Source organism: Labrus bergylta, chromosome 7 (assembly GCF_963930695.1).
Source record: "Labrus bergylta chromosome 7, fLabBer1.1, whole genome shotgun sequence".
Classification (NCBI taxonomy): domain Eukaryota; kingdom Metazoa; phylum Chordata; class Actinopteri; order Labriformes; family Labridae; genus Labrus; species Labrus bergylta.
The window spans coordinates 22033581-22051713 of NC_089201.1; the positions used below are offsets into that span (position 1 = coordinate 22033581).

Sequence of the window (18133 nt, forward strand, 5' to 3'; positions counted from 1 at the left end):
GCCAAAACAGCCTTTTGTTTACATTTCCCAAGACATTTAACTGTTTCAAGGAAGCTGGATGAGATTTTTTTGGGGGGGGTTTAAAAAAAAATCACTACAGGACAAAATCAGCAAAGAGATAAAGACTTACTGCTTCATCCACAGGGGGCGCCAAAATCAACACAAAGTTCCTCACAGGATCTACAAATCATATAATTTGGTCATCGCAGTGTCAAACAATGCTGTCCCACACCGGAGAAATGTATCATACCAATAAGGCTTAGTTCAGAAAAATATTCTTAATGTGAATAAAGGGTTAAAGAATACAAGAAGTTCAGTAACGGGGCCTATAATGTGCCGCGATTCTTTTAAGCATTCTGTATTTATTCTGCAGGATCTATGAGCGGGTGGTGGAGGCCCCCTACATGGACATACCTGAGGATGCTGCCTTCTGGCTCGGACAGAGAAACGCTGCTCACGGCTTCTTCAAGGTGAGCTCTGCTGCTGCACAAACGTCCCCCTCTCAGTGCATGAACATTGATGCTTGGCCTGATGTGTGATAAATGATTCAGAATGGCTAGAGCGAGTAATGCGTCTTAGCAGCTTTTTATCCCCCGTACTCAATCTTGATTTATACTGTATCGCCCCCCCCACCCCCTCTTTGTGTGGCTTGTTTGCTTTTATTTATTACAGCTGTTGGATTTAATTGTGTGCATTTCTCAAGGCTTACCATTTTAATTTGAGGGTTGCACTGGCTACCCAAGGAATAGACTACATTTTTTCCTTCTTTGTTGTCATTGTTTGTTCCCTTTTCCCTTAGTCTGCAGCTAAGCCCACTGCAATTATCTCTGCAACCCCCACAGCGCTGATTTGGGAGAAATCATTAAATAGCCTCTGGACTGTGCTCATTAAGCTTAGTCTATAGTATTGTTTATAAGGCAGGGAGTCATATATTTTCTCTCCCGGACTGGTCCGCACCGAAAATGTCCCACCTGGGGAGCCATGTTTGGGCTAAATGTCAGCTCACCAGCAACTCAAACTATTTTAATCAGCCTGCATTGACTGCTGTGTGCTGGATGTTTGTGTGAGTGTGTGTGTGTGTGTGTGTGTGTATATCTTGGTGTGTTTCAATGCTTTACACATTGTGACCAGGCTGTTAGATTTCCTCCATGTTAATTGGTAGATGAAAGAAGTCTTGGAGGTCACACACTAATCTCGTCACATAGCAGCATCTCTCCTCGCCCCTCTCTCTGAAGCCCTGATTAGTTGCTAGGAAGGCTTGTCTCCTCTTAAAACGCCCTGCTTCATTAGTGCACATGCAAACACACACACACACACACACACACACACACACACACACACACACACACACACACACACACACACACACACACACACACACACCGACCAAAAGTCAATGTGTGTATGTGGGTGCCAGCTGAAGATGAGGAAATCATAGCTCTAACAACAGTCACGGTGAAGACTTGAATCAGAATGAGTGTTTCTGCACCTATGCTTCACAACACAATGGATATCCTATTTGCAGTCCACACACATCGTACGGTAGATAAATCCATTTCATCTTACTTAACCACTGTCCAAATTTGTCCTCGATTTGTATGCTGATGGGGTAAATTTGTTCTACATCCTTATCTAAAAGATTGAAAACAATTTAATTTTAATTCAGGCAGTCCCAAATGCAAAAAAAGAAGAAGAAAAGAAACAGCAAACAACCTTTTATTTCTCATGTCAGATTTCATTTTGAAGTTATTTTTTAATCTGGCAGGGTAAATCTTCTCGTGATTGTTTGTGTTTTGGAGAAAATTACTTTTGGTAATTTCACTGCATCAGAAGTGATTCAGCCCTCTCGCTTTGCCATTTGTTGTTTTTCACAAATTCACATTTCCGGTACAGATGGAGCCGGGCGTCGAAGGCATCCCACGTGTAACTGCGGGCGTACTGCAGCAAGCGGAGAGTCACTGACACAGAGGAATCTAGTTTCAAAAAGTTGTTTTTTTTTAAGTCACCAGAAAGCTGCAAAGAAAAGTCAAAGCTTCTGGTCGTGTTGCTGCGTTACAACAGAGGGCTGTCTTAAATAAAGACAGCTAAATGAAACACGTGTAAACAGTCCTGTTCTGTGGAAAAGATTTCAACCTTTTCTTTGTGGACTAGTTTATATTTTCTTCTATTTAAAAGTAATAATAGTCAAAGTTTTTATTGCCCATTAATAAACGAACGATTAATTGATGTGAAAAAGTAGATGTTCACTGTCTATCTGTGTTGCCTGTATAAAAAGTTTCCCCGGGTTGTATTTTCCGTGAAAGCTCCAGGAAGTGACATTTTATGCACGTCCTCCTCACTCCGCTCCGCTTAACAGAGATCAGCAGTACAAACTCATCACACACTCCTGCTCTCAGCCAGTGCCTGCAGAGACTGTCGTTTGCAGGATGGAGAATGAATACAGACACACAGACTCCTTCACAGACTTTCACATGTGTATGACCACTTACCTCCTCTGTAAACATTATGCCGGTTAATATCCAGTGTTTCACGGCCGATAATGATGCTCGTTTGTGTACGTACGAGCACATATGACGAGCACGTGAGGGAGAGCGAGCGACAGGTTACCGGTGCAGTTTGCCTAATGGCCATGCGGTGTCGCTACAAACGCAGTATTTTTGAAAGTTACGTATAGCCCCTTTAAACATAGATTGATATAATATTCATTGTTGTACCACCCTGTCAGTTCAGAAGTCATCATCAACACTACTTTAAACCTCTTTATACACTTATTTGTGATGTTTGGCAACAAGGTGACTTCAACCATTATTACAATTAGCATTTGACCGTTATCTCTCAGATCATAGGAGATCATCGAGGTGTGTTGTGTTTTTTAATTTAAGTTGGTCCACACTTTGTTTCATATATTTAATTCAATGTATTTTTTTTATATTGTTAGAATTAATTAATTGGCTCATCTAGATCTAGAACAAGTCTTAAAATCTGCTTGTTACTGAAACTCTACCAAATCTGACATTGTTGTTTCAAATAAGCCAAATAACTAAAGATAATGGCCCTCTTACTGTCAGGTCACTATGACTTAAACTCCATGCTTACTGCAGAAATATGATCGAAAATGTGTAACCATGACTGTTAGTGCATCCATACATAGCTCTCAGGATTTCTTACAAAAGATTTGACGAGTTCCACACAGTCTGCGTTTATTTCAGCTCGTTGCTGTGAAAACAAATTGGACGGGAAAGACAATTTGAAATGCAATTTCTTTTAAGTTGCACCCCTCCTACTCCTGTAAAGGAAATAAATGCACTGAAGGAATAAGATAGGGCCAGGTTACCATGGCAACCAAGTATCAGTGTGTGGATATATGTGTATAAGTTTGTGTGTACAGTATGTGTTTGGGGCTTGGCTGCAGGTCTTAAGAAACAATCAATTGGTAATTTTTATGAATTTAATTGAATCTGTTTGTGCTCATCAGAAGGAAAGAAATCCATCTTTACTAAAACGTAAACGTCATTGGTTCAGTAAAGGACCAGCTGGTGCACAGTTAAGATATTAATTTGATCCAGCAACAACACACGAGACATGTAATCCCTAATTGACCTTCTCTATCTCTCACCAGCTACATTTTAAAATCAATTAGCCCTCGCTCAGACTCACTGCTGTTTCTCTTTGTTCAGTTTGATGATTGCAGCAGTTGCTGCACCGCTCATAAACAGGGTTGTTGGTTTTTTTTGTGTGTGCATGTCCTGCTTATGCCTGATTCTTTGTTAGATCATGTGGAAAATGTGACAATAAGCACACTTAGACAACACCATCCCTGTGGGTGTGAAGCCGCTTACTACACATTAACATGCTTCATCTCCTTTTCATTGCATGTCTGCCGTGTGTGAGCTGTTTTCCTTCTTCATCTTAAAGTTTGCTGTGTGTGGATGTTTTTGTGCAGGGAGTGATGCAGGACGTGGAGATCCTGGTGATGCCACAGGGTTACATCTCGCAGTGTCCTGATCTCAACAGAAGTGAGTGCAGCCTCTTACTTCATTCATTTAAGAAGCATATCACTGAGTGTTTAATTGAAAATCACCTCTGGTGCTTATTTGGCAAAGCACTTGATTTCACTGGTTTTGCTTTTTTTAAATTTAAATTCTAGAAAGTGTCTGAACTCACTGGAGTAAACAAGCCTTAAAACAGCTTAGCAGATGAGACACAATCTTTCTCTCTATGAAACTTTGGATGCTAAAATGTTTTGCGTTCATCAGTAAAAGGGAGAATTCCCACAGTATCTCCTGTCATATGTCAGACAAACTGCAGCTTGATGCAGCTGCTTTGACAGTCATGTAGCAAACGTTTAGGGGCAAAACAAAAACTGGATGTTGGAAACATTTGCACTGCAATAACCTACCTTCAAGTACTGATACACCTCTCCTTGGATGTCAGGAGTATGCCTTTTAAAGGTGGCTTTTCTTTCATGGCCAGTTCCACCATGGTGTTTGTTGCAGCTCATCATGCTCCACCACAAACTATCCTGTTGTGCAGTTTGTTTCAGACAAACTCTTTTTCATGCTATCCGGGAAAACACACAAACATCTCACAGTTTATAAATGATTTTCACAGGGATTTAAAGTCCCCACGCATCTCAAAGTGCCCAGAGGACACCGCTCACTGCTGTTTAAAGTTCATGATGTCTCATTGCTAGGGCTGTATTGATATCAAAATCTCACGATACAATAATATCACAATAAAATAAGTCCATGGTATTGATAAAATCCGCTGATCGCAGATACAGCGTCTGATTGGTAAACAGACCAGAACAAGATCTGTATAGCAGCAACAGAAATGACACTATTTCACTAAAATGTATGACACTAAAAAAATGACCTCTGTTTTAGGAGGGGATAGACAGTCTCTGAAAAACACTGATCTTCTCAAAGCTACTGGCTGTCGCAGAAACACACACAGAGTTTATCACCATTACAGTGTGGCGCTATGCGGTATCGACAAATTTATGTCATATATGACAGCGTCAACCTCTCAACCGCTGGAGCATCCACAATTTCAAAATTGTCTCCCTGTTCTCCCTTCTTACCTACATCGTTGTGCACCATTTTTCGCTTAAATAAGGAAGCGAGCAGACGGCAAAGGATGATGGTCTCTGTAGTTCCTACCTGCCTCCACTCTGCTCCACTGAGGCTGAAAAAATACTACACTTTTTGCCCAAAGTAGTCATAATGTCACAGGTCCACGATGGTATGGAGACACTTTTGTTCCTCTTGATATCGGGAAATTGACGATACAGTTATATCCCTACTCTTTGCTGAGGAGAAGTTCACAAATCAGAAATGCATTCAGTATAAGAGAGGGAAGTGAGACAATAACATTTACCTGCAATGGTTAAATGATACAATGTTGTATGATGAGTTTATAAACCAATTTTGGTAGAATTCCTTTATTTGTCTTGGTGAATTGAAAAACAAAACATAAATATTGGTTCTGTGACAATTTCTTTTGTGCTTCTTTTCTTTCAGAACTCGGTCTTCATTTTTAATGATTATATATAATCATAAATGCAGGTGACTGATTTACATGTACTAACCTACTCTGTATTATTGCTTATGTCCCAGCATGCCCTACCTGCAATGATTTCCATGGACTTGTGCAGAAAATCATGGAACTGCAGGACATCCTCGCTAAAACATCCAGCAAGGTAAAGTAGTGTGAATTCAATATTCTTAATCCAACATATAATTCACTAATTACATTTTGAATTTAAAAAAAAGATCAGTCATACATATTTTTAGAGAACTGGCATAACGAGTCCACATGTCAGTAATAATAAAAGAGAAGATTAACTGTCCCAGTGAGAAATTTGCCTTGGACTTCCTGGTGCTCTGATGCAGTAACAAAATATCAAAGTACATTCATTCATCAGTAAAACATGTCAGTTAAATAGTCATTCATTTCTGTACATAGTAAATGACTAAAAACCCTAAATATGTAATGTGAGGCTGCTATTAGTATTCCTTGCAACAGGCAGTCAGTGACATATAAACATCAGACACTGGCCTTTGTTGTAGTATCTTCTGTGAAGATGCAGAAACTGAGTGTCTAATTGGTGTCTATTGTCTGACCATTGTGTTGTTTTTGTTGATCTGCTTTTGCGTTCTCATTTCTACATGTGGATATAGACATAGAACCAGGCTGACTCTCATCTTCTCTCCTCTTGCCTTTTGTTTTTTGTTTTTTTTCGGGGGGGGGTTGGGGGGGGGGGCTGCGCGAACAGCTGTCCAGGGCCGAGGAGAAGATGAATGGGCTGGATGGCTGCTATTGTGAGAGAACCTGCAGCGTCAAGGGGGTCGTCTACAGAGAGGACGAGGGCTGGACAGATGGCTGCAGGAACTGCACATGCTCGGTGGGGCTGCATACACGGGTGCTCGACAATTTGTGTGTGTAGACATGGCTGTGTATGCCAGAGTAATAAAGAGCAAGGACGGGCATTCGTTTTAATTAAATGTGTGGTATTTTTGTGTGTTTTTAGCACACTGAATCTATGGAACATGTGATCCTGTATGTGATTGTTTCATGCATACAGACATGTTAGTCTGTCATGAAACAAATGGATATGTTTGTTTTTTATGTGTGTGAATGTGAGGCTAGACTTCACAGTGTTAATGTGTGTTACTGAATGTGTGTGTGTGTGTCTAGTAAAGAAAGGGAGAACATGCATTTTTCATCACGCTATAACACAGTGTGCTGTTTTGTATTTCAGGCTGTGTGTGTGTGTGTGTGTGTGTGTACATGTCTACATTCATCTCTGCCATTGTAGGTCTCAGCTTTTTTTGCTACCCTGTTCATCAAGTGTGTGAAGGTGGGGGTTGCTTGTGTGTGAGGGGTATGTTTGGGTGCGGTGCAGGGGCCCCGTTGTCAATAGCGTCTCATTATTTCCCTGCATTAGAAGAGGGTTGCCCCAGTTACCAGAAAAAAGAAAAGCTACTGTATTGGAAAAAAAAAACCTGAACAGAAGTCCGGATCTCATGAACAACAGTGCTTAGTAATGCTCTACTCTCTCCTGAGTCTAATTTGTTGCTGTATGAAGTGTGAATAATTGCCAAAAAAGAAAATTAAAAGCGATTGAGGATCTGGTGCTTGTAGCACATCAGCAAACAGATTTCACCCCTTGTCACTCTACTCAACTTTGGAACATAAAACTCATTCACCGCTACTGAACCCCGTCAACCAGCCAATAAGGAGCCTTCGCGCACCACTACCCCAACAGAAGAAAAAAAGAAAAAGGAAATCACATATCTCTCAGTGCACTGAACCTAATTGCTCTTGACAGATGATAATTATCATCAGGGATTTGTTCTGCCCACTCATCCAATGAAATTGCTTCATACACCAGGAACTGCGTGTTGCCATTCTCGCGCTGCAATTAAGGAATTAGATGGGATATGTTCTTTACCTTATGTGTGGCAATTATCCGGGACCTTTTCAAATTCAAAGGTCATGCATTAAGTTGTTATCAATTATGTGGATCAGGTTCATGGATGTTGCTGTCATAGAGCTTTCATCCATGGAAGCAATGTTAATTACAGACACACAGAAAAGCTGCAGAAAAAGAGATAGCATTTTGAATATAATATACATTTATTACCGAAATCTAGTGTAGGTTAGCATATATCTTATCTTAAATAAAAAAGACAAGAATTTTCTTCAGGATTAATTAATCACATCTCATCATGTTTAAAAGAAACTGCTGCACCAAACAGATGTGGAATATTTCCAGTCCGTTTTGAGACAGATGTTGATGATGGCACCATTACATGTCTTGATTAAATTGGTTTAAACTTAATTTTCAGTCAGAGAAGAGAAGTTGTTGAACCAAAACTTGATGTCACCCTTTTTTATTTCCCCAGCTGTTTCATGAAGCCTCATGGTGGATTGACCTTGTTGCTTTTTTTTCCTGTGGAACAAGTCAAGGATTTGTGGTGGAGATTGAGGTGTATAGGTTTGAGGCATGACAGCATAGACACAATTATGAAAGGGATTCCCTGGATTTTTTTGAAGTGGAGCTGTATCATGAACTATCGATGTTGAGTTTAATACCTGCAGTAGAGGGATGTCAGCACAGCCCTGTTTGAAGAAACCAAACTGTGAACAGCTGTGAACGGGGTCTGTAGCAAAATGTGGTGTAGCTGCTGAAAAAAAAAAGCGCCATCAGTTGAAGTCGATGATACATTTGTATCATCTTCATCGCCTCACCCTTCTGTCAGACAGCAGGCCTTTCCTGTTTCTCTTATATTTATAGTAACTGTGTCCTTAAAGCAATTAGTGTTCTGAAAAGTGCTTTTCAAAATAAAATAAAATAAAAAATAATCATCGTCATCAACACCCTCATCTGCTTTATTAGTATTGTTTATTTATTATTACAAGGGATGTTGTTATTGTTACACCTAAAGATGAGTTGTAGGTGTATCGGATCGTAATGATACTCCTGTCATATCATTTCAGGGTCCAGGGATTCTTATTTATCATGAATATTGATGTCTGTATATAAAAAAAAAAAGCATTTACATGATCAGATTTCGTAACTTGTTTTTTTTTCTTAACTGTTGATGTTGTATCTATCATTATCAGCCTGAGGTATTCATTATCATCTGGCCTGTAATAGTCACTCTATAAACACAGTGTACTGTTTCTGTTTCTTCCCCAGAACGGCACGGTGCAGTGTGAGGCCGTCTCCTGCCCTCCTCCTCAGTGCCCCGCGGGCACGGTGCCTGCCTACGTAAAGGGGGCCTGCTGCAAGGAGTGTCAGCGTGAGTGGAACACCCTTAACCCTGTCACCCTCCCACACTCATCCAAACATGGACACAATCGCATGCACAACAGAAACAACACCACCACAACCAAATTTAGAGCGCACATCACGCCTCCACAAGGGCTGCTTGACAATTGACCAGGGCTCCGCTGTGTTGCTAAGCTACCTCCTAACATGCCTCTTGAGATGCGTCCAACCTTTTGCATATACATGGGACGATCAATTATTCACTAGCTGGCTTCAAAACACAGATGGCCACCAGTCACACTGACATGAGCCAGTAAATGTGGGAGCTCTGGGGGTGATAAAAAGTAGTTTCTATTTATGGCCGACACGTTTGGGGCTTTGATAAAAGTGGAAAAGAAAGAAATGTTAAATGCCTGAAATGATGTACGCTCTTACGGACAAAATTGTCTTCTTAAATGTCCATTTTTCAACTTCTGAGCGCTGATATGTTCTCGTTGGATAAATAATTCTGTTTCATCCCGTATCTACATAGAGGGTCTGGGTTTTTTTTTTCTTCCCCACACGTCTCTCAGTTCAGAAATGAACTCTTATTAGCCTCCTCACCGCCGCACTCTGCATCTCATATTCTTTCAATTCCCCTCTCTATAAAAACGGATTTCAGAGGATATTAGCTCTTTTTTTTTCCCCACCCTGGCATTCTTCTGATATTAACAAAAATGAAACTTAAGGAGATGTGGTGTATTTGCTTTCAAATTACCGACAGAGCTGCCAGTCAGTGGAATGGAACAAAAGCTAGCATAAAGCAGAGGAATTAATTAGCGGAGACTGTTTTTGTTCTCACCTGTGACTTATGAAAAGTTGACCACATAAAAGATAGAGAACGACTCGAGGCATGTACTGTGGAGGGTGTCTTTGTAGAGCTCTTGTGCAACCTGACTTCACTTGGGAACTTTCTCACCACACACTCCCACACGCTGCTGCTGAGTTAACTCTTTATCAGCTACAAACCATTAGCCTCGGATTCTAATTTGCTTGCATCGTTTTCCTCGGTCCTGCGGGGCCGGGGGGGGCCCCTGCAACAACAGGGCTTAAAGCATGACTCCCAATCTGTTGCTGTGATGCACAAATATAAACACATAGCAGGTAATCCCCTTCCACTCATACACCCCTGTGCTAACTTATCTCAACGAGGTAGACAAACACACAGCTAATTACGCATGCTCAGGCTTTGGAGAGACGAGAGCGGCACGTTTCCCTGCTACAAAGACATGATTCACTCGCCGAATTAAAGCCTTATCAGGCAGCACAGGGGCCATGCAGGGAGGAGTTCTGAGTCTGTTTTTTTTTTATGACGGTCTCTCAAGTAAATTGTCAAACGGCTGTTTTAAGAAGTTCTTCGCTTTCATGAAACACCTGCTGTGACCGGCAGTGTCAATCATCCCTTTCTCCCTCTCTCAGTCTGAAACTGTCTGACGGCCACCGCTCATAAAAACAAACACCCTCTCTGGACGTGAGATTATTTTTGCCACATTATTAAAACTAAACAGATTCCCCCGAAGTGATGTATTAAGGAGTGATTTTCTCGCTCTACATGGTAATTAGTCTACCACTTCTTTGGGGGCTCTGCTTAACTGGGTTCGATATGCTTGATTTGTTTTGACTTAATTTACCTGAGGACTTTGTGAAGCTCTGAATAACGAGGACAGATTTAATCACACGTGTGAAACAGATTTGTTACATAACACCACTGTTGTTCTGCCAAAAATCCAGTGCATTTATATTTTTAATATCACGTGGCAATGGGGTTTAAATGTGTGTATTTACATGTAGAGGATCTGCTTTTTTAAAGGATTAAGAACATGTTTTATATACTGTAATATAGATTTTTTGTTCCTATAATCAACAAAGAAACAACACAGATCCAGTCTGCATGGGATCGCTAACAAGTAGAAAACAGACAGAAGAGTGGGGGGGGTGTTTCAAATTGAATATCAAAATTAATTGTTTTCATGGGAACAACATTTCCCATGCGTATATTTGCTTCTCATGTGCTGTGGATTTTTTTCTGTTTATTTGTGTGTATGCTGATGTTGTTTTTATGTCGTCGGCCAGCTGTCTGCATGTTCGGTGGAAGGGAGCTGGTAGATGGAGATCAGAAGGCGGTACGCGACTCCTCCGGCAGGTGCCTGCTGTTTGAATGCAAGGTAAGTCATCGCCCCTCTGCTAGAGAAAGCTAAAAAGCTCTTTCACATACTTGGATGTTTATTTATACTTAAATTATTTCATCCTCACTCCTCTGCTTGAAGAGGCACCAAAACGTCTCATGTAAACAAACATTTGAACTAAATGTGTGTGTGCTGTAGCTCTCTAGATACTCATTCAGAGCAGAGGATAAATCAGGCGTCAGTGAGCCAGCATGAAGGACTGTCCACTCCGTTTGAGTTTCATTCATCTGGCTTGTCATCGTTTTCTTTGTGATTGAGAGAAATTGGCAAATCGTTCTAATTAAGTTTACATTTGGAAGCAAGAGCGTTGCACCTGTCAATCACAGGACGCCGCAGCCATCGTTCAGTCCAAACCATCAGACACCACACCGGTCCCAGATCAGATTAATTTCCCAATTACTCCGATGATTTGCTTTTGTCTGCCTGCTGCACCAGATGGGTGGGTTCCTCACTTTTGGGACTAATTTTTGTTGATAACATTACACAAGGCAGGTCCAATCAATCACAGGAGAGTGATTTGAAGTTTTTAATCACCCGTCTCTATCGCATCAAGCCTCCCCTTCATGCATTCTGCAGAGCTCCATTAGAATGTGCAGCTTCAGACAGCTGTCTTGGCTTGCTTGGCCACACCTGGCCCATCTGTAGTCCCAGTGAACTGACTGGCAGTCCCAGGCAGATCAAAGAAATGGGGACGGGGAGTGCTGTCAGTCAGCCCACTGCTGCAGACTCCTGCAGGCTTCCCCTGACAGCTGCTTGTCACACCTCTGATCTTCTCTCTGCCTGCTGGCTGTAGGAGGGGCGCCGGTGCAAGTTTTGGGTGGTGGGTGGAAGAACAAGAAGACAGAGGAGTTTGTTTGGAAAGTTTTGGAGAAACTTGAAGGGGAAGTTTTTTATTTTCCCTGAGCATACTCAGCCCATGTACGAGCATAGGTCATGTTATCTATATCCTGTACTGTTGGTTTAGAGTGGTGATAAAAAGTAAACAAGTATCATAGATCCTCCAGTCAAAGTAGACATACTGATTTAATGTTTTCTCTAAAGTTTAAAATTGAAAAGTACAAGATTTGAAATAAACACACTGCATAAAAATAAAGAGTGGCCCCTTGACAGACATTTTCCTCTGGCTGTTATTCTAACACACACACACACACACACACACACACACACAGAAAATATGACTGAAAATAAGGATTAGTAACTGTGCTCCAATGTGCAAATCAATGAGTGGGTGAATGTGTAACTGCTCTTAATCTGCAGACATTGTCGGGAATGTTGGATGTTTTTCCTGCGTTCAGGTTCTTTATGTCATCTTCATTCAAAGCTAAATTATGAGCGTTTAAAAATCTCAGTGGGAATATTCCTGGTTAATCAAGTTATGAGTAGGAAGTATAGATACTTGTGTTAAAATCTGGGCTGTAGAATTTTACATTTTTTACATTTTTAAATATTTTTATTAATACCTGAGGGAAATTCAGGTTTACAGTCTTTTATTGAGAGACACACATAGGCCTGCAAAAGATGCACATGCACAAACAGGAACTGTGGACATGCACCAGTGGAGAGATGTCAGAGTGGGGCTGCTAAACACTGCTCCACAGGGAGTGCACCAGAGCTGTTGGGGGTTCAGTTGGGGGTCACCTCTGCAGTATTCGAGAAGTGCCCTGGCTACCAGAGCAACTTCCAGATTTTGGTCCGCACCAGGACTTGAACCGGCAACCCTCCAGTTCCCAGCACAAGTCCCTTCAGACTTGAGCTACTGCCGCCCCAATCAATCAAAATCCAAAATATGTTGTGAATAAATATCTTAATAGTGCAGATACATGAGAACTCTGCTTCAGTACAGAAAACCAAGTATTTGTTCTTCCCACGTCTCCTGGTAAAAAGGTTCTCTTTAAATAACTATTTGCACAATCAAGCAGAGTCTTTAAAGCCTGTTGTCTTTGTCCAAATGTGTCTTGTGTAAATGATTGTAAATTACCCTCAGTAAGAAGAACAGGGATGAGATCATTAGAGAGACCTGCCAAAGGCATGCTGGGAAAAAAGGGAATCCTCTAATCAGGTTTTACACTCTGACTAAACACACATGCAGGGATAATTCCGAAGATTGATTCACCGTTTGTTGAATAAAGATGCATCATGAATCACGATGTAAATCATCGAGGGAAACAAGAGGAAAGAAGAAGACAGAGTTTTTTTTTTCTTACTCTTTCAGAAGCACTTAAAAAAAACAACTTCTATTGACCAATGAGTAATTGCTTTATAATGAGCACACAGGGAGGAAGAAGGGAGAGTGAAAGAGGAAACACAATAGATGAATAATTACCTGTATAATTACAGGCAGGTTCTTTACAAGGGCAGGGGGAGGCGGGGGGTTGTTGTGTGTATGTGTGTGTGTAGGGGGGGCAAAGTGGACTTTAGAAGAAGGTCATGATTGGTGATTGTGTCTCTGCCCACCACAGGACAGGACCATGCATCGAGTCGTCCCCAGTGAACCTTGTCCCGAGCTCAACTGCGCTGAGTCAGAGCAGATCACCTTGAGTGACAGGTGCTGCAAAGTCTGCAGAGGTACGGAGACAATATCATCCCAACACTTCATTTTCTGCTGTTTTATTTGACACACTTTTTTTTATGGTGGGCTATGATTAGTTGAAGTTATTTTGTTCTCATGTTGTACGATTTTCTGATGTGCTAGTAAGAACTGAAATCAACGGCTGCTCATGAATTAGCAAAGCAATCCAAAGACAGCATAGAGTTTGTAGGAAATTGGCTAAAACGCATTAGCATGATTTGTTCTATTGGATCAGAACATCTTTACCCCACAGAGAGAAATTACACCTATTAATGCCGTTCTGACCTTATATGCCTCAAAGAGAAGCCACAGTATGGACACCCAGAGACAAAGTTGTGATTCCGTGACATGACCTTTCCACTGGCCCTGTGAGCCTCCATCACTCCACTGCTCTCTCCTCTGGGTCTCAACCTTTTCCTCTCCCTGCCTCCCGCAGGTCATGACTTCTGCTCAGAGGGCCACGGCTGCGTGGAGCACTCCGACTGTGTGAACCTGGAGGCAGGAGACTGCTGTGTTTGTAAGGATGGCTTCCGCCCGCTGCGAGACGATAATGCCTACTGTGAAGGTACAGCATGGCTCTGAATAACAAACTCTGACTTTAAACCAAAGTTTATTTGACCTCTAAGAGAGATTATGTGGTGGGGTTTTTTTTTGAGAATGTGCCTGGGTTGCATCGAAAAGGGGGTGGCATGGGGAAGAAGCTATTTTCTATTCGGGGATGACATGGTGTTTTTTTTTAAGTCAGTGTTATTTGTGTGCTGTAGATTTACAGTTGTCAAAGTGCTCTTACTGCCTGATCTCAGCCTGTCTGATTCAGTTTGGAGCTTAAAGATAACTCGCATATCTTCTGCAGACACACGCCTGCGTCATAAAAGGATACTGATGACTAGAAAAACATGTCTGACATTGAAATAACAAGGTGGAAAGTGGATTGAAGGGGTCATTGGGAGTCCATATACTCCATGCGTAACCAGATTAATTTGTTTCCCTATGTTTTTGTATTAATTAGGAGTTCCCCCCCCCCCTTTTGGAAACACCTATGTAACCACGAAAAGCAAAACTAAAGTATCATCTTGCATATATGCCACTTATTTTGTTACTTTCAGTCCCACATGGGTCGTCTCACAAACAGCATAGCAGACGTCATGACTTGTTTTCCATCCTTCAGAAGTTGCTTGTCCTCCTGGAACAATACAAAAGCAACTTCCAGACTTGCCTCAGGCTTGAGATACATAATTCAGCAGACAAAATACAAGCCATTAGATCAGTGTTACACAGTTTGAGTTATATTCTTTTGTTCCTGGACTTTAACCTCAATAAACTGATTGCCTTAGTTGACCTGACAACTGAAACATCTCCATGCTTTATAAAAGCATGTCTCTTTTAATGCCATGCGTCTACATTTTGGCTTTTTTTTTTAACAAGGACACAAATGAGGGGGAAATGCTTATTCAGTGAATTGCAAAGCAATGTTGACAGTTGCTAAATACCCATGAAAACACTTAGTTGAATTCATGCTTTTATCGCATTATCCCTTTGTGATAGGACGCTGTAATCCCCTCATTATTTGTGTCCGAAACACGCAATGACTGCTTCAGAGAATGCATTTAGAGAGACTAATGTTTGTCTTCTGAGTCAGTCAATTAGTTTGTGGTATAAGAAAAATGCTGATTGTCTTTATGTTTGCCTTATGTTTGGGAACGATTAACGTCACACTATCAATCATCACCAAGGTCATTCTTTACCGATTGCAACACTTTGTCTCGGATGTCCTGCAGCCATGTTGGACTTTTTTAACACAAAGCCATTGATTATGTCAGCGCTGCTCCTTTTAAAACACACAATGTTTCTCTTGATTGCCTTCTGAATGCCCTGCATCACATGATTGAAAAAAAAATGTTCTATACCTCATTGAGCAGGTCGTTTGATGTCGAGAGTGGGGGGGAAAAAAAGAAAAACCTGCTCGGAGTTCAAACGTTCACACGCTAAATTGATGGCGCTTCAGCTGAATTGCGAATCTCACCAGATGCATCGTTAAAAAATGATGACTTTATCATCTCCGACGCTATCCTGAAGTGAAATATGAAGTAAACATCATGTCATAACTGCTAGCCCCAGTGCTTCTCTGCTATTAATGAGCAAACATGGCTTCAAAGTTAGTCAGATTCTTCAGTTTATGACCTTGACAGCTGTCCTGTTAATATACAGCCTTCTTGATCTTCCTGCTTTTTGTGTGTGTACGGTTTTAGAGCATCTGTTTGTGAGTATGTGCCTTGGCCTATTATTTTTTTCTTTCTATCTTCAGTCCACACACTCCCTGCATTATATTTTCTGTCACATTCATCAGGATGAGGCTGAAGATGTCAATGGAGCCGCAGATTCTTTTTTTTCCTTATTGTTACCAGGGTGCTAAATGAAAGAGCAGCAATTCACAGCTCCTGCAGATCTCACATTCATTTACAGATAGGAGCGGTTGTTTAGGTAATTAGAGAGTCATAGGGAATCTGAATAATTGAAGATGCTATCTGTCTTGCTGATGCCTTACCGTGTAGGTTTTTCATCATATGGCCGAGGCTGGCCTCTTTCACAATAACACAGTCTCTATAAAAACATACAGTCAGTGGTGGAAACTAATTAACATTTGCTGAGGTGAATGCTGTAGTGCAGCTCAGGGGGAACTCCTACTGTACTTCTTAATCATAGTTCTTTCATTATATACCACATACTGTATTTTTACATACATGCTGTGCTAAAACTTGAGTCAATATGTTTGTACAATAAAAACTATGTAATGCTTTATAAAACTACCCAATGGTATAGAAGTACTGAAGATTATCTCAAGCTTTATTAGGGGCCATCCTGCATGGGTGTTTGTTTGTTTTTAAGATGAAGTACTTTAAGAACTATGAATTCAGACTTGATTTATTTATGAAGCGATTATAAACCATGTATGAAATTATCTATAATGTTAAATTACTCAAAGTTGCAGTTCTTCTCAGCTCTACAGACTATTTTAATCTTCTTTCAGCCCAACATTAAAGTTTCACGGCCTGCAACATTACTGTTTTTCCAAACATAGACCAAGTGTTGGCATCAAACAGCAGATTTACAAAGAAGCAACAAGCTGGTGTAATGCTTAGAATTCGGCATCTAAAGAGGCTTATATTTCTCTCTGAAGTTAGATGATATCAAAGGAGAGTTGAGATTCAACATTAAATGATTGGGTTTCGAGAAATACAACAAATGAATGCTTATTTTTCTTAATGTCTGCTAGATATGTTTTTCCCATTCTCAGAATTTCCCTCAGGGATAAATAAATGATGTCAAAAATATGTAAAGAAACAGTTTAATTTGTTTAATAACCACTTTTAGCAGTAATATAGTCATGTGTCACTGTTGTGTGTACATGTTATTACATTATCTCCCAAGTAACCAAACATGAACAAGTGCATCTTTTCTAATATTTTTCCACTACTGTACTTAAGTATACTGACCCTTCTTTCGGGATCGTAAAACGTTTTAAACTGATTAATCTCTAAAAAGTGGTTTTGAACCTCCATTCAAGTATTAAAGAAGACGATAGAACGTGATGAAAACAAATGACTCTCAAACAGTGTTGAATACGGACTTTTACATTCTGATTATTTGATAAATGATGCTTTTTCTTCATGTAACTGCAGCATCATCATCTCTACCACATACTTTATATCTCCCAGCAGCCCTAAACATTTTCAGCACTTCCCTCTTGCAGAGCTAAGGATGGAATGCCCATCCCATTAGCCGTTTGAAACTAGGTACAAAGTAGACCGACTTGTGTCTGCAGCATCAACACTTCAGAGCCACACTATTCATCTCAAGAGAAGCCCAGACTCTTGCACAGAAATTGGATGTCAGTGTTTTTAGTGAGAGTGTTTGCATCAGAGACTGCACAGAGAAACATGAAATTGACTCAATTTGCTGATGGAGTTCTCCGAAAAACAATTGATTTTTTGTGTCTCTGTGTAACTCACTTACTATAGGAGTGAGTGTGTGTGTGTGTGTGTGTGTGTGTGTGTGTGTGTGTGTGTGTGTGTGTGTGTGTGTGTGTGTGTGTGCGCAGGTGTATGCGTGTGTGTGTGTGTGTGTGTGTGTGTGTGTGTGTGTGTGTGTGTGTGTGTGTGTGCGCGGGTGTATGTGTGTGTGTGTGTCCTGTGTGGAAAATAGAAGAACTATCTTTCCAAAACATTGAGGATCCCAAGGATGCACGAGAGAATGTTTGTGTTCATAAAATAGCTCCACTATTTTGGTCGCTGCAAGGCGATACATTAGTTGAGGGAAATTGCCTCCTTTCAATTCTAGATGAGTTTCAATACAGCGGTGCCTTTGAGATGAGATGGGAAGTCCAACTTAGAGGCAATTTTGCGTATTGCACACAAGGGGGGGGGGGGGGGATCACAAAACAGAAAGACACAGAGACCCACACAAACATAGTCTTTTTTTTTTGTACACACACTAAAACGTTTTTTTTTGTTTTTTTTTGGGGGGGGTTCTCTTCAGACGTGAAGACAAACATCACAAAAC

The 18133-nt window shown here is 40.9% G+C and overlaps 1 protein-coding gene across 3 annotated transcripts in view; it reads left to right on the forward strand.

The window, feature by feature from the left end:
• nell2a (neural EGFL like 2a) overlaps positions 1 to 18133 on the forward strand; it is an 87151-nt gene that overhangs the window by 17060 nt on the left and 51958 nt on the right. For 2 of the 3 annotated variants that reach the window (XM_020645888.2, XM_020645887.2), the window contains exons 5-12: positions 374 to 470; positions 3944 to 4016; positions 5619 to 5701; positions 6278 to 6406; positions 8708 to 8810; positions 10892 to 10983; positions 13464 to 13569; positions 14010 to 14138. In XM_020645888.2, the coding sequence (XP_020501544.1) occupies positions 374 to 470; positions 3944 to 4016; positions 5619 to 5701; positions 6278 to 6406; positions 8708 to 8810; positions 10892 to 10983; positions 13464 to 13569; positions 14010 to 14138 (812 nt within the window). The remainder of the gene's footprint in view (positions 1 to 373; positions 471 to 3943; positions 4017 to 5618; positions 5702 to 6277; positions 6407 to 8707; positions 8811 to 10891; positions 10984 to 13463; positions 13570 to 14009; positions 14139 to 18133) is intronic. The other variant, XM_065957025.1, reaches the window with a different exon arrangement.